Below are 13,728 nucleotides of genomic sequence, written 5' to 3'. Positions count from 1 at the left end.
ATCATTTTTCTCATCGTCCAAATAATACTTTCTGCTTTCTATTTTCTTTGTCCAAAAACTTTAGTCCCATGACATGCTGAGTCTTTCCCTTTCATCCCCTGAATTCAAGGCAGCCACCAACCAACCCTGTTTATCTGTTTCTAAATGTATTTAGAAACCGGCTACTCTTCATTCTTTTTACTGTTATGCCATCTCAGTCAGGAACTGTGTTTTCCGTTACTTACTCATTTTCCAGATTTATTAACTTTTATTTTATATGTATAAGTACATATATGCATATATACTATATGCATGCCTGGTGCCTGTGGAGGTCAGATGGAATTGAATCCCCTGGAACTGGAGTTAAGTGATGGATGGTTGTGAGCATCCATGTGGGCGCTAATAACCAAACCTAGGTAGGTGCTCCTAACCACTGAACACTCTGTCCAACATCTTCACATATTTATTTTTGTGGTTCTGGGGATTAATCAGGAGCCTTGCATGCCATTGGAGCATTCCACTACTGACACTCTCAGCTACAAGAACTTGGTTTTTTGTTCAGCACTGGCTCATCAGTGACAAGAATAGCACCCAGTGTGTATCCCACACTCATAAACACATAGTACAGGAACGGACAACTGTTGTCAGCATCGTTATCAGCATCACCTTGATCAAATCAATGCCTCGGGCTGAAGCGTTAGAGCAGAGTAACTCATGAAGTACTGCAAGAGAGAGTGCAATAGGCTCAAAACTTAGGCCACTGAGAGGCACAGATAAGAAAGCAGGACTGAGCGGGAGGCCCAGCTGTTGTACAGAGGCCAAGGTTCTGTAAGGAAAATAACTTTATACCTAAGAGTTGAGTTTTATTCCAAACTAGTGAAACATGGACGCAAGCAGGATTTATTGCACACACAGAACACTAAGTATTACTGGAAAAGCTTGCTATTACTTGATTGCCTCATCAGTGCCTGAACAGAAGAAAGGAAACAATCATAACACAGAAGAAAGTTGGAAGAATACAAGGAGAGCCAGACATGGGAAACTACACCTCCAGTTCCAGGAGAATGTGTTTGAGTTCGGAGACAGACTGGTCTACATAGCAAGTTCCAGGACAACATGGAGACTCTGTCTCAAACAAAAACTAAAAGAAAACCAAACCAAACAAACAAAAAACATGATTTTTGTAAAGTTACTAATTTAAAGTCCACTATTATTATTGTTTGATTGACCAACTGTCTTTCTATTTCAGAGTTATTTCTCCATTATGTTCTCTTTCCACTGAAATAGTAATTTTATTCATTTAGCACAAGGGTCAGAATAAAATAAAATTCAAAGTCCTGTCAATATCTGTTAGAACATCTTATTAAATAGATGATATCTTGCACCAAAAAATATATATTAGTGTTCATCTGTTCTGGGAACAGACACATTATGCTGTATTAAAAATGTACAGACATAGAATGAGAATTCACACTGCATAAGAGTAGGAAAAATACAATAGAACTAAGTGATATGCAATATATGAGAAAATTTGTATAAAAGGATATAAATAAATTAATGGAACTTGGACGAGGCAAAGATATTTTAAAAATATATCGGCTGAGGGAAATGTCAGGTGATATTTCAGCATTAATCATTCATTCATAAGAATAGAAGCACAAGTGTGTAAGGATGGATGTCTGTGCAGAAGAAAATGTAACTTAAAGAGAGGTGGAAGTTTAGGGAAATAAAACATAAAATGATTTTCATTTAACATTGTGGTCTTCACTTGTTACAGGACTGAAATTTGCTGTATAGTTTTTCTCTGTTTTTATTTGCATAAATAAGATGGTTTCAGGTTTGGTTGGTTGTTTTAGCCTCTAGCAAACTGGGCAAGTGCTCTACCATGGAGCTATATCCTTAGAAATTTCATTTATGTATTTATTCATTTACTTGAGACGGCCTCAAACTCACAGAGATCCACCTGCTTCTGCCTCCTGAGTATTGGAATAGAAGGCATACCACCACCCCACTCTACTCTGTAATTCTTTCTGACAGCATGACTTCTCCACTTAGGGTTAAATTACAGGCAGGTGTAGCAGCAAGCCCATCCCTATAATTCCAGCACTTGGAGGCTGAAGCTGAAGCATCAATACAAGGCTGAGATCAGCTTAGGTTACATGGTGAGTCTGAGGCCAGACTGGGCTACAGAACAAGATCCTATCTTGAAAATGCATGCATGCATCCATCCACGGATGCATGCACACATAAAAATAAAGGATAACTTGTAGATTAACGTTTTTCCAATATACTGATATCCAAAGAAATCTATTAGAAAGTTAGATGAAGTTCATGATAAACTAGAAGCAATACTCTGCTTTAGACAGCTGCGCTATGAAAGTTTTTAGTTAAATATGAACAAACAATGAAACATGAAATAAATGGAAGCAAAGACTACAATGAAATAAAATGCCCAAATATCAAGAACCAGAAGTCAAAGGGGGGTAAAGCTGTGGCAATTAGTTTATAATTTTCATTTTTCTAGAACGCCATTCAGTTGAATTTAAAATAAATAAAAAGAGCCCAGCAGCCTGTGCGCTCACCTTGCAGTGGTCGTACTGAAGCTGTAAGGCAGGAACGTCCCCTCCAATGGGCATCTGTTTCTTAAGCTCTTCGTCTTTCGCATTTAGCCATTTGATCAGTTCTTCAAGAGAGGCCAGCAACCTGTTCCATTTCTCAGCACTGGCCTCCAAATGGGCCCTGTTGACAGACAAGGATGAGCACATGAGGATGCACAGTTGCCAGTTACAATTACAAAAACAATACACACTCCTGGGCCTCATCGTCCAGTGTGATCAAGCAACACTCGCTTCCAGAAAAAGGCAGACTGATTCTTGGCTCAGAGAACATGACCCGTGAGAAGCAGTTATGTTTAAAAAAAAAAAAAAAGCTATATTATCCAGGCTATGTCTGCAATACGTTAAATTACAAACCAGGTTCTGACAGCTCACATATGCTATACAAATATCAAATACAAAGACTTTTCCTCATTTTTACCTAACTACATGGTGAGAGGGAGGAGAGAAATGGGACATTTGAAGCCTGTTTGGTGGTTTACATCTTTAATCCCAGCACACAGGAAACAGAGGCAAGCAGATCTCTGTGAGTCTGGTCTACATCGTGTATTCCAGGCAATCCTAGATTTTTTTGTTTGTTTGTTTCGAGAAAACAAAGAAGAAGAAAGAGAAATAGGAAAAAAAAAACTAAGAGAAGGACAGACACTGGATCCTAAAGGGGGATCATTAACCCTCAGTTAGTCTTCCAAACAAGAAAACTGTTATAAGCAAGACATTAGAAATACTTACAATTCCTATTTGTTGGGATTTCTAACTCCAAACTGTTGAAACAGTAAGACATTTGTGTTGGTTTGAAAGAAAATGGCCCCCAAAGGGAGTGGCACTATTAGGAGTTGTGGCTTTTTTGGAGTAGGTGTGGCCTTGTAGGAGGAAGTATGTCATTTTGGAACAGGACTTGAGGTCTCCTTTGCTCAAGCTCTGCTCAGTGTGACATACAGTTCACTTCCTGCTGCCTACAGATCAAGATGTAGAACTCTCAGCTCATTCTCCAGCACTATGTCTGCCTGCAAGCCACCCTGTCCTGCCATGATGATAATGGGCTAAACTTCTGAAACTGTAAGCCTCCCCAATTAAATGTTTTCCTTTGTAAGAATTGCCATAGTCACAGTGTATCTTCAGAGCAATAGAAAGCCTAACTAAGATATTACTTAGCCAGGACACTATTTGGCTTTAGGTTGACTAGTATACTGTGCCAAATGGCCACGTGAACAGAGAACAAGTGGGCAAAAAAAATCACTGACCATGGCATGTTATATACTTAATTTACTTATGTATATATGATGTACATATGTGTTTATGGTGACAAACTGGGGGCTATGTACATGCTAGGTATTCTGATATATATACATATATATATGTGTGTGTGTGTGTGTGTGTGTGTGTGTGTATTCTGACTTAATGATGACATGTTTGTTTTATTAATTATTTCCCTTTTAACACAGTCATCAATTAGGAACTTCATAACCAATGATGATTCTATATTTGGCTACAGTTCTAGTAGAGTGAAATCCTTTGAGAACCTTAGTATTACTAAGAGGATAGATTCTTCCTTGTTCTCGCAAAGACTCTGGAAGAAGTCTACCCATGTAGCCTGGAACCCAGAGAAGGGCTGGATTTAAAACCATGTACTATGTAGAGCAGTGGTTCTCAACTTTCCCAATGCTGCAACCCTTTAATACGGTTCCTCATGTTGTGGTGACCCCCAACCACAAACTTATTTTTGTTGCTACTTCATAACTGTAATTTTGCTACTGTTACGAGTCATAATGAAACATCTGTGTTTTCCAGTGGTCTCAGGTGATCCCTGTGAAAGGGTCGTTCAATGGCCCCCAAGGGGTAGTGACCCACATGTTGAGAATCACTGATTTAGAGAAAGTCTAGTCATTCAAGGAACTGAACTTTCCTCAGCACTGCACCGGCCTGGTGGGCAGCCGTGGACGTGGGCTTAGTGCTAAGCTGGTGAGATGGACTGTCTCACCTGTCTGTGATCAGTCTGATTTAGACGGCCAAGGCTGCTGGAGATTCACATAGCTCATTACACATCTTCCAACGGGAAAAACGTACAGGGGTGGGCTGTGTATATATCACTTATCCATTCAGACTCCATAGTCTCTAAGAATACTTTTACCATGATGTTGGCATTAGGATCCTCACCGCCATAAATCTGACCCTTTACCAAGGGCATGGAAGCAACCCACCAGGGTCAGCCACTGCCGTCACTCAGACCTCTCAGAAATTTCCTGTGCACATCTGATCCAATTGAGCTTGTGTCGCAAAGCTAACAGATTTGCTATAGGTAACACAATGAGTATTACCCCATTGGTCACATTTAGATGCTATTTCCAGCAGTGGATAGTCAATGGTATTATAAGTCTTGGTTAAAAGATAATCTAGCTCATCTCTAGTTCACAAAACAATAACCAGAGTCTATCATTCAAATATTCCTGGCCAAAAGGAAAAACTGGTGCCCCGTGCTCGCTTTAAAATACCACGAGCCTGCATTCACATCGTTACTGCAAAGGCCAATTGGCTTTCAATCTATTCACAGCTGCATTGCCACCTGGCTAATAAAACCAGCTACTCAAACTTGAACATTCTATGTCCCATTCCAAAAGGTTAGCTATAAAATACTGAAACATAATTTTTAAGTCTTAAAGATGTGCAAAGCATTTTATAATGATCTCCAAACTCTATAGTTTAATTTTCATTTTAGTTTAGTTAGTTTAGACGGATTGTTGGATAGAGTGCTTGCCTTGCAAGCATGAAAACTGGACTTTGGATCCCCAGGATCCACATCAAAAAAAGCAGGCATGGTGGCTACCTTTAACCCCAGCACAGGGGAGGGGAACCTGTGGGCGGCACAAAGACAACTAGTTACAGTAGCTCGAATCCATGAGCTCTGGGTTCAGCTGCAAACCCTGACTCGATCAAAAAAGTAGAGAACAACAGTGGCAGACACCTGACTTCTGGTCTCCTCTGCACTTACATGCATACACACACACACACACGTGTGCACACACACACACACACACACACATACCACCTGACTTCTGGTCTCCTCTGCACTTACACATCACGTGTATACACACGCATACACACACACGCACGCACACACACACACACCACCTGACTTCTGGTTTCCTCTGCACTTACACATCACGTGTATGCACACGCACACACACACACCACCTGACTTCTGGTCTCCTCTGTACTTACACATCACGTGTATGCACACGCGTGCGCGCGCACACACACCACCTGTACACACTTATAAAAATTAATTTTCTTTTTCTTTCTTTTATTAATGCTTCTATTTCTTCCACAGAAGTTAGGATTGTCCTAACTTGATAAGACTGTGTGTTTCGTCAAGATCCTAATTCTGCCTGAGCTCCATCTTTTCTCTAAGCCTACTAATTTTGAAAAAAAATTTCCTGATAAATGACAAGTTTTCTTGCCATAAAGCACAGGTAAGTAGTCCCAATTATACTAACTGAAAGCCCTGTATAGAAATAAGCCGGTAATGCAAAATTCTTGTTGCATTACATATTTTTGACAGGGCTGTTGCATTTCTTAAATGCAAAAGACAGCTAGAAACCACAGGTCCCCATTCAACCAAGAAGTGCTGAATCTCCTGAGTAAACCACTCATGTGCACATCCAACCTCTTATTCAGTCCTAGTACTGCCTCATCTGTAGCTTCATCATCATCCAATAACTTAGCTACATATTGTGTTCCTTGGTAATCCAGTCCTACTTGCTTCCCGAAGAGCACACAAATGTCTTTCTCAATTCAATGGATTCTTTTCACTGCACAGAAATACTGGAATTGATCATCGAGCATTATTGTGTTCAGGTACTCAGCCCCCAAAGGACCATCTGCATAAATGAAGGCCATACTTTTTACAAGAGATGCTGCAACGGCTTTGAAAATACAGAAGCAGCGAGTCCCCGTTCTTCTCCGCATCTCTGCTTTCCCACAAACACTGAGCTCATCAGACAGAATCTGTGCCTGGCAAACGTGTTCTGCTTATTCTCCAGTACATTGCACCTCTATACTTAGCAGATTACTACCATATGCCCAAATAGGCACAGGCTTCTGTAGTAGCCTTTGGCGTTCCTCTTTCGTTGTAGTTCATCTTGAAAGATGAAAGAACTGGCCTGAAGGCTTTGTAAGGACAAACTGTATGTTGGTGTTTGGTTTAGCTGTGTTCTGTCACTGTAACTATAACTTGAATTGCCCCAACACTGCAGATAATGGGCCGTCAACATATTCTGGGCATTTTCAGATAGAGCATTGTGTTACCTAACTCAATACCTGTAGAAATGTTTTTCAGTAGTTGACTTATCACAGTGCCTTTTTTGTATAATTTCATTCTTTGGACATGCAACATTTGCAGTGCAATAGACCCTTTCATTGACTACAGTATTAACTTTGATATCTACAATGGATTCTGCTTCACAGAACCTTAATGAAATCTGTTTTTACAAAGCCCTAAGTTTTATAACTTTTTCAAAAATTATAAAGGCTTGTTAGACAAAGATTCATTAAAAGTTTATTTTACCAATTGACTACAGTAGAAAAAGAATTACAGAGCAGAATGTTATCTTTTAAATCACAAACTGATTTTTCAAAGGAACTCAACTATAAAGTGAGTTCCACGCCAGCCTGGGATACATGGGACCCCATGCAAAGGGAGGAAAAGAGGTGGGGAGAGGACATGGGGAAAACAGCTTTCACTTATCAATGTGAACCAAAGTCCAGAGCACCCCTTGGGTGCTACACTGCTTCCAAAACAAAAAGGGAAACTGCCAACATCCAACTGTCAAACTAGGAGAAATTCAAGTACCCCAAATACACGCACAAGATAGGAAATCTAATGGCTGCTCTACTAGCTACAGGACACAGAAGCACCAAAGGGCCTGGGGCAGCCCTGGGAGAAAGTGGATTTCAACCAACCAAAGCTTTGATTACATAGCAGAAGGAGGAAATGATGGGTGATGTCCTTCTGTATATATGCTTCTCTTATTGGCTGATGAATAAAACACTGATTGGCCAATAGCCAGATAGGAAGTATTGATGAGTATATGAGATGAGGAGAATTCTGGGAAGAGGAGGCAGAGAGAGGACGCCAGGAAGGGATGCCATGTAGAGACCACGAAAATAGTATGTGTCAGGCATTCTCTGGTAAGATAAGGCCATGTAGAAATACATAGATTAGCAGTTATGGGTTAATAATTAAGATTTGGGGCAAGTCAGCTACAGGACCGGGCTGGAAAGAAACTCCAGCAACAAGGAAAAATATGAATTGCTCATCTATATGGTACACAAGTCAAAATGTGTTTGCAAAGTTAGCCTCCTAAAGTGTATAAGGATCTCAGTGAAGAGGGCAAGTCACATTACCTCTTGTAGTAGAAAAATCTATATAGAATAAAATCTGTAATTCTGGGTATAAATGTAATCACTTTTCAGTTTATTGTGAAGCCCACTGATTTTAAATTATATTATAAAAACAACAAAAACAAAAACCTTAGCTAATATAACTAAGAACATATGCATCAGGTAACAACATCTGAAACAGATTATTCCTGCTCCCAAAACGGGCATGAACCCTCACCAAGAAAAACATGTCCTTAAAATTCAGCCACTAAAGATCATCCCAAAGTTACTGTCTGATATAGCTGTCACCTGTGATGTGTGTATTAAAACATAAATTTAGGTTCACTGAGATAAATGAGATTTTAAAATTCAGTTCCTCATTTATACTAGCCACATTTTAAGAGTTCAACACAACAATGAAGAAACCAGACTGACAGGGCTCATTCCTATCATCGCAGAAAGCCCTAATGGAGAATGGTGTAACAGTGAGAGAGGAGAATCTTGTTCTCTTACATTTAGGGAAGGAGACTTTAGCTTTATAATGTGGTTAGTGAAACCAACTCCTTAAGGTTAAGAATGGAGCTGTAAAACGTCATAACCTGATATAAAGGAATCATCTTTTCTGAGGGCTTTGAAACGATGTCCCAAACTTTTAAGAGGCTTATCAAAGAAACCCAAGATAGAATTTTATCTTTGAACCCTGTTTCCATTACATTTGACAACTTCCCTGGCCTTTGAAATCTCTTATTAGGATGGATCTATATTAAACATCATTTAGCTGATAAGAGCATATTTAATTTACATAATCTTACATTAAACAAATTTAATTTTAAGATGTAAGTCGTGCGTGCCATGCAATCTTGAATTTATTAGTATAATTCCAATTTGGTTTTACAAGTGATCATAAAATAGTGCCAGTATTCTTAAGAGTCGATTTTATGAGCAAAAATCTCACATCTTCAGCTAACTCCTTGTGTACTGACATGATATGTGTGTATGTATGTGTATGTGTATATATACATATATATGCATTCTATTTATGATGCTAAAGTACATTTAGCCCACCGAATTTTAGTATTTAAAAGGTCTGATCATGGTCATGCAAAAAGACTTTAAAGTAATACTTAAGATAATTGTTTCTGTGACCATGGTCAAAGTAGATATCTATTAAGTGTTTCAGAGTATATTCGATGAAAAAAAAACCTTCAATAAACAGCAGATATCCTCTTTCTGAAAACAATAAATTAAAGGGAGCATTCCCTGACATGGTAATACCAACCTAAATATGATTTGAAATGCAGAATGCATAAGTGCTACTTGAATGAGCAGAGGGGTCACCAATCAATTGGCCTCATCCTCAGAAAATGAGTCATCACCGAAAGAGAAAGAAAGGCTGGGAGGCTAAAGAAGAAACAAGACCTCTGAAGAGAGGCATGACAGCGAATAAAATAGAAAACTATTCAGAATGATAACACCAACTGTCAGTAGACAGTATTAAATTTACAAAAGAACCTGTAGCTTTTTTCCTCCTTTTCCATAGCAATGCAAAGCTGGGCTGATGGCTCAGTTGACAAAATGCTTGGAATACAAGCGTGAGAATCTGAGTTCAGATTCTCAGTACACACACATAAAAGGTGCCACTTGTAACCCAGCACTGGAGAGGTGGGGACAGGAGAATCCCTGGGACTCCCTGATACCTGGTTTAATGAGAGAACCTTCCTCAAACAAAAAGAAGAAAAGAGGAAGAGAGAGAGAGAGAGAGAGAGAGAGAGAGAGAGAGAGAGAGAGAGAGAGAGAGAGAGAGAGAGAGAGAGAGAGGTGTCAAAGGTCAAGAGCTATGGAGGAAAATATGAATCTTGTAACTTTGATTTCTGACCTCCATGTATGTGTACCTGAACAGACACATGATCATGAACACACACATACACACACAGGAAGGAAGGAAGGAAGGAAGGAAGGAAGGAAGGAAGGAAGGAAGGAAGGAAAGCTATCAGTGTGGATAATTCCATCAAGAATAAGAGCTGAGGGAAGAGAGTAGAAGGAAGTAATATATTCATGTCAAGGAAATAGGAACCGTATGGTCCTATAGATAAGGAGTAAAATGATAAAGTGGCAGAAATAGAGACGTATTTACTTCTAAAAGAAAAATAGATGGAGAAGTTACGCTGGACTGGCCATGTGAGGCTGCCTATTAACTACTTATGCCTATGTGACAGGGCTCCTTTTTCAGACAGACAATTGTCCAAGGCCAGTTTATGACCGAGACTCTGATGTTTGATGTCTGCACAAGTCATAAATATTCAGACTTCTTGACAAGGCAAATGGAGGAAATTAACCTCTATTAAGGGTCATTTCAAGCAATGTAAGCAATTAAGAGAACAGGCAATTTTCAATTAATTACAAAGAAGAGTAGTGGATGAGTCTTCAGAAATACTAAAGACACAGGAGGATTTGATGCCAATGGAAGGCAATGTGAGAACCTGCCTGTCCTCCAAAGGCCAGAAAGGAAGCAGCTGAGGAGTGACCTGAACAGCAACCCTGCCCACATCATTTGCAGGGTGGGGCTGAAAATAGATCGGCCCACAGAGACATTTTTCTTCGACAAAGAGCTTCAGAGAAAGGATTTTTCCCCACTCTTGCAAGTAGGGTGCCACACTGGAAAGCCACCTTGAGCAATGACTACTGGGAACTGCATCATTTCTAGAGTTGAGCTAGCCATCTAAACTCTAAGCCACAGCCTGGCTTCTGTCAGTCATCCTCATGGCATTAGGGTTCTTAAGGAGGCCAGCTGAATCCACTTTCCTTTCAAGTTTGTTCAGAAGCCAGCCAGGTAAGAGGGGCACTACTTACTGGTGAATTCCTTGAACATTTCCCACACCTGTGACTAAGATAGGAGAGGCGTTTGGGAAGGGAGACATTCCTGTGTATTGTAAGTTAACTGGTGCCAAACGAAGTAGTAACCAATAATAATAGTAAATATGGGCCACTTCCTGTAGACGCTTTGTATGGATTAAAAGAGACATTGGGCGGCAGCACTATTTAAAAAACTACACTTAATTCACATACAAGGAAACTGAGGTGCGCGTGCCCGCCCGCACGCGCGCTCACACACACACGTTAACAGCTTGCCCACTGTAGCATAACTGTTGCATGACAATTTCATTTGAAGACAGTGTTTCTCCAAAGTGCAATGGTCCCCAAAACTGTCCTGTTCCACATCTTTCTAAGCTGAGCTCAATACTGAGAAAAACAAACCAGATTATCTCACATAAATATGTACATGATATAAGATTTCCTTTTACATTTTTGAAGATAAAAACGAAAGGTTATTTGATCTTTAGTTACACATACCAAGTCATGGAAAACACCAGTGAATCACTGTAAACGTAAACATAGCATCTACACAGCATAAGCGAAGCTTGGGCTTCCATCTCCAACACGGACAAACACAATAGGCAGCTGATGCAGACAAAATTTTCAACTGGAACTATAGAGAGAGGAGGTGGCAGCGTGCCACATCTCATCCTTCTTAAGAAATAGAGGGACTGTACTTTTTTAATGATTTATTTATTTTTATTTTATATTCATTCGTATTTTTTCTGCTGGTATGTCTGTGTGAGGGTGTCAGGTCCCCTGGAACTGGAACTATAGTCAGCTGTGAGCTGCCACGTGGGTTATGGGAATTGAACCCAGGTCCTTTGGAAGAGCAGTCAGTGCTCTTAACTGCTAAGCCATCTCTCCAGCTCCTGGGACTGCATGATTTATCTATGAGACCCAGGAGAGCACAAATGTTCCAGGACATGCTACCTTAATTCTAAAGAAAATCATTCGTAACAAATAATGGTGAAACCTTTCTGTACTCTGGGAGTCACTGCGTGGATTCCCAGCACAAACTGAAGCAGATCCACTCACCCAACCTTGTATATAAAAAGTAGGCTCGACTCTACCTTTATCAGGTTCTCCAGAGACCGAGAAACCATCAAATCTTTCTACTTAGTCTTTCAGACAATCAAGTGTGTTAGTACAATTTGGTAAAGATCAGAGGGATGAAGTAATTTATTTGAGAACATAAAATAACTAGTAAAGTGCAAGAATAAAATTGGGGGTCATTTGGTTTTATGGTTATGCATATTCAACACATGATACAACCAAATTGAAGGCTTTCTATCAACATTCCTCTTTTGAATTACCACTCTCACTAATATGTTCTTCTGTCACTACCCCTTACTGCCAATTAGAAGCTCTAGCTTCTATTGAATATGACCATAAAATATGCTTGAATTCCAATAAGGGCACCATTCTATTACTCTGGGTGATTCGTCGATGCTGTTTTCTCATCAGACTTCTGATCCTAAAGTTCCTAATTACTGAATTTCACTCTCACCCAAAGCAGGCATAAATCTCCACTTTCCATTCTAGCATCCAGAAGAGGCATTTAATCTCAATAAATACATCTTCAAATTGGATATAAAAACTTGATGAAGCAAAATAAGTCCAATACCAAGAGTTTAACAAGATCTAGTCATCAGGCAGTGATGGCACATGCCTTTAGTCCCAGAACTCTCCAGGCACAGACAGGTGGACCTCTGTGAGTTCAAGGCCAGTGTGGTCTACAAAAGCAAATTCCACGACAGCCAGGGTTGTTACTTAGAGAAACACTGCCTTAAAAAAACAAAAGAAAAATAAATACATTCAAATTCCGGCTTGCATCTTATTAGTTCAACCTTTATAGTCAATAAGTTTCTCTTTTCTTGTATAAAAATTCTGTCCATCCACTTTACTAGTATTCTTTTTCAAGAACACCAAGTGCTACTTAACAACAAGAATGCTGTCTGAGAAGCCATAAGATCCCTACAGCAAAAATTAAGTAATATGGTTATGTGGGGGGCAGAAGAGGACATTGTGTCCTCTAGAACTAGAATTATGGGCAACTGTAAACTGCCACAGCTCTAGAGGACACAATGCTCTGTTCTGCTCCCATGGACTGCTACACACATGGTACATATATACTTAGAAAGATTATATACATGCACATAATAAAAATTAAGGGTTTTGGTGTTTTTTTTTAATTTTAAGAAAACATTAAAAGCCAACCTTGGCTACACAACAAACTCAAGATCAGTCTGGGCTATAGGACACCTTATTTTTAAAAAGTGGGTGCCTTTAATTCCAGAGCACTTGAGAGACAAAAGCAAGCAGATTTCTGTGAGTTAAAGGTCAGTCTGCTCTATAAAGTGAGTTCTAGGCCAATAGATGACACATATAGAAACCCTGTCTCAGATAGATAGATAGATAGATAGATAGATAGATAGATAGATAGATAGATAGATGGATGGATGGATGGATGGATGGATGGATGGATGGATGGATGGATAGATAGATAGATAGATAGATAGATAGATAGATAGATAGATAGATAGATAGACATGGCTCTAGCAATCTTATACACTTGGCAATTAGCAAGTGTCAGCAACATTATTATCATAACTGTTCTAAGGTTCCAACAAGAATATCTGTGAGTAGCTTGGTACAAACAGGAGAGTACAATGGTTATAAATGAAGCAAACACTTCTATTCTCTTAGTTCTTCTTTTGGTAGAGCTGAGGGTTGAACCTGATGCCTTACTCGGGGTAAGTGTTCTACTGCTAAATACATCTTCAGTCAAAACTTGCAAGAAAATAGACTGTGGAATTCAAATCTTATACAAATTCTGATAGAGTTGCATTGGCGATAGACTGTAATTTCTCTTTCTACACAC

The 13,728-nt window shown here is 39.5% G+C and overlaps 1 protein-coding gene across 9 annotated transcripts in view; it reads right to left on the bottom strand.

The window, feature by feature from the left end:
• Utrn (utrophin) overlaps positions 1-13,728 on the bottom strand; it is a 485,772-nt gene that overhangs the window by 139,117 nt on the left and 332,927 nt on the right. For all 9 annotated transcript variants that reach the window (XM_021224511.2, XM_005065869.4, XM_040758232.1 and 6 more), the window contains one exon: positions 2,562-2,718. In XM_021224511.2, the coding sequence (XP_021080170.1) occupies positions 2,562-2,718 (157 nt within the window). The remainder of the gene's footprint in view (positions 1-2,561; positions 2,719-13,728) is intronic.

Source organism: Mesocricetus auratus, unplaced genomic scaffold, assembly GCF_017639785.1.
Source record: "Mesocricetus auratus isolate SY011 unplaced genomic scaffold, BCM_Maur_2.0 Super-Scaffold_100018, whole genome shotgun sequence".
Classification (NCBI taxonomy): Eukaryota; Metazoa; Chordata; class Mammalia; order Rodentia; family Cricetidae; genus Mesocricetus; species Mesocricetus auratus.
Note: the sequence above shows the minus strand (reverse complement) of the source record. Positions and strands in the feature narration are given on the sequence as shown.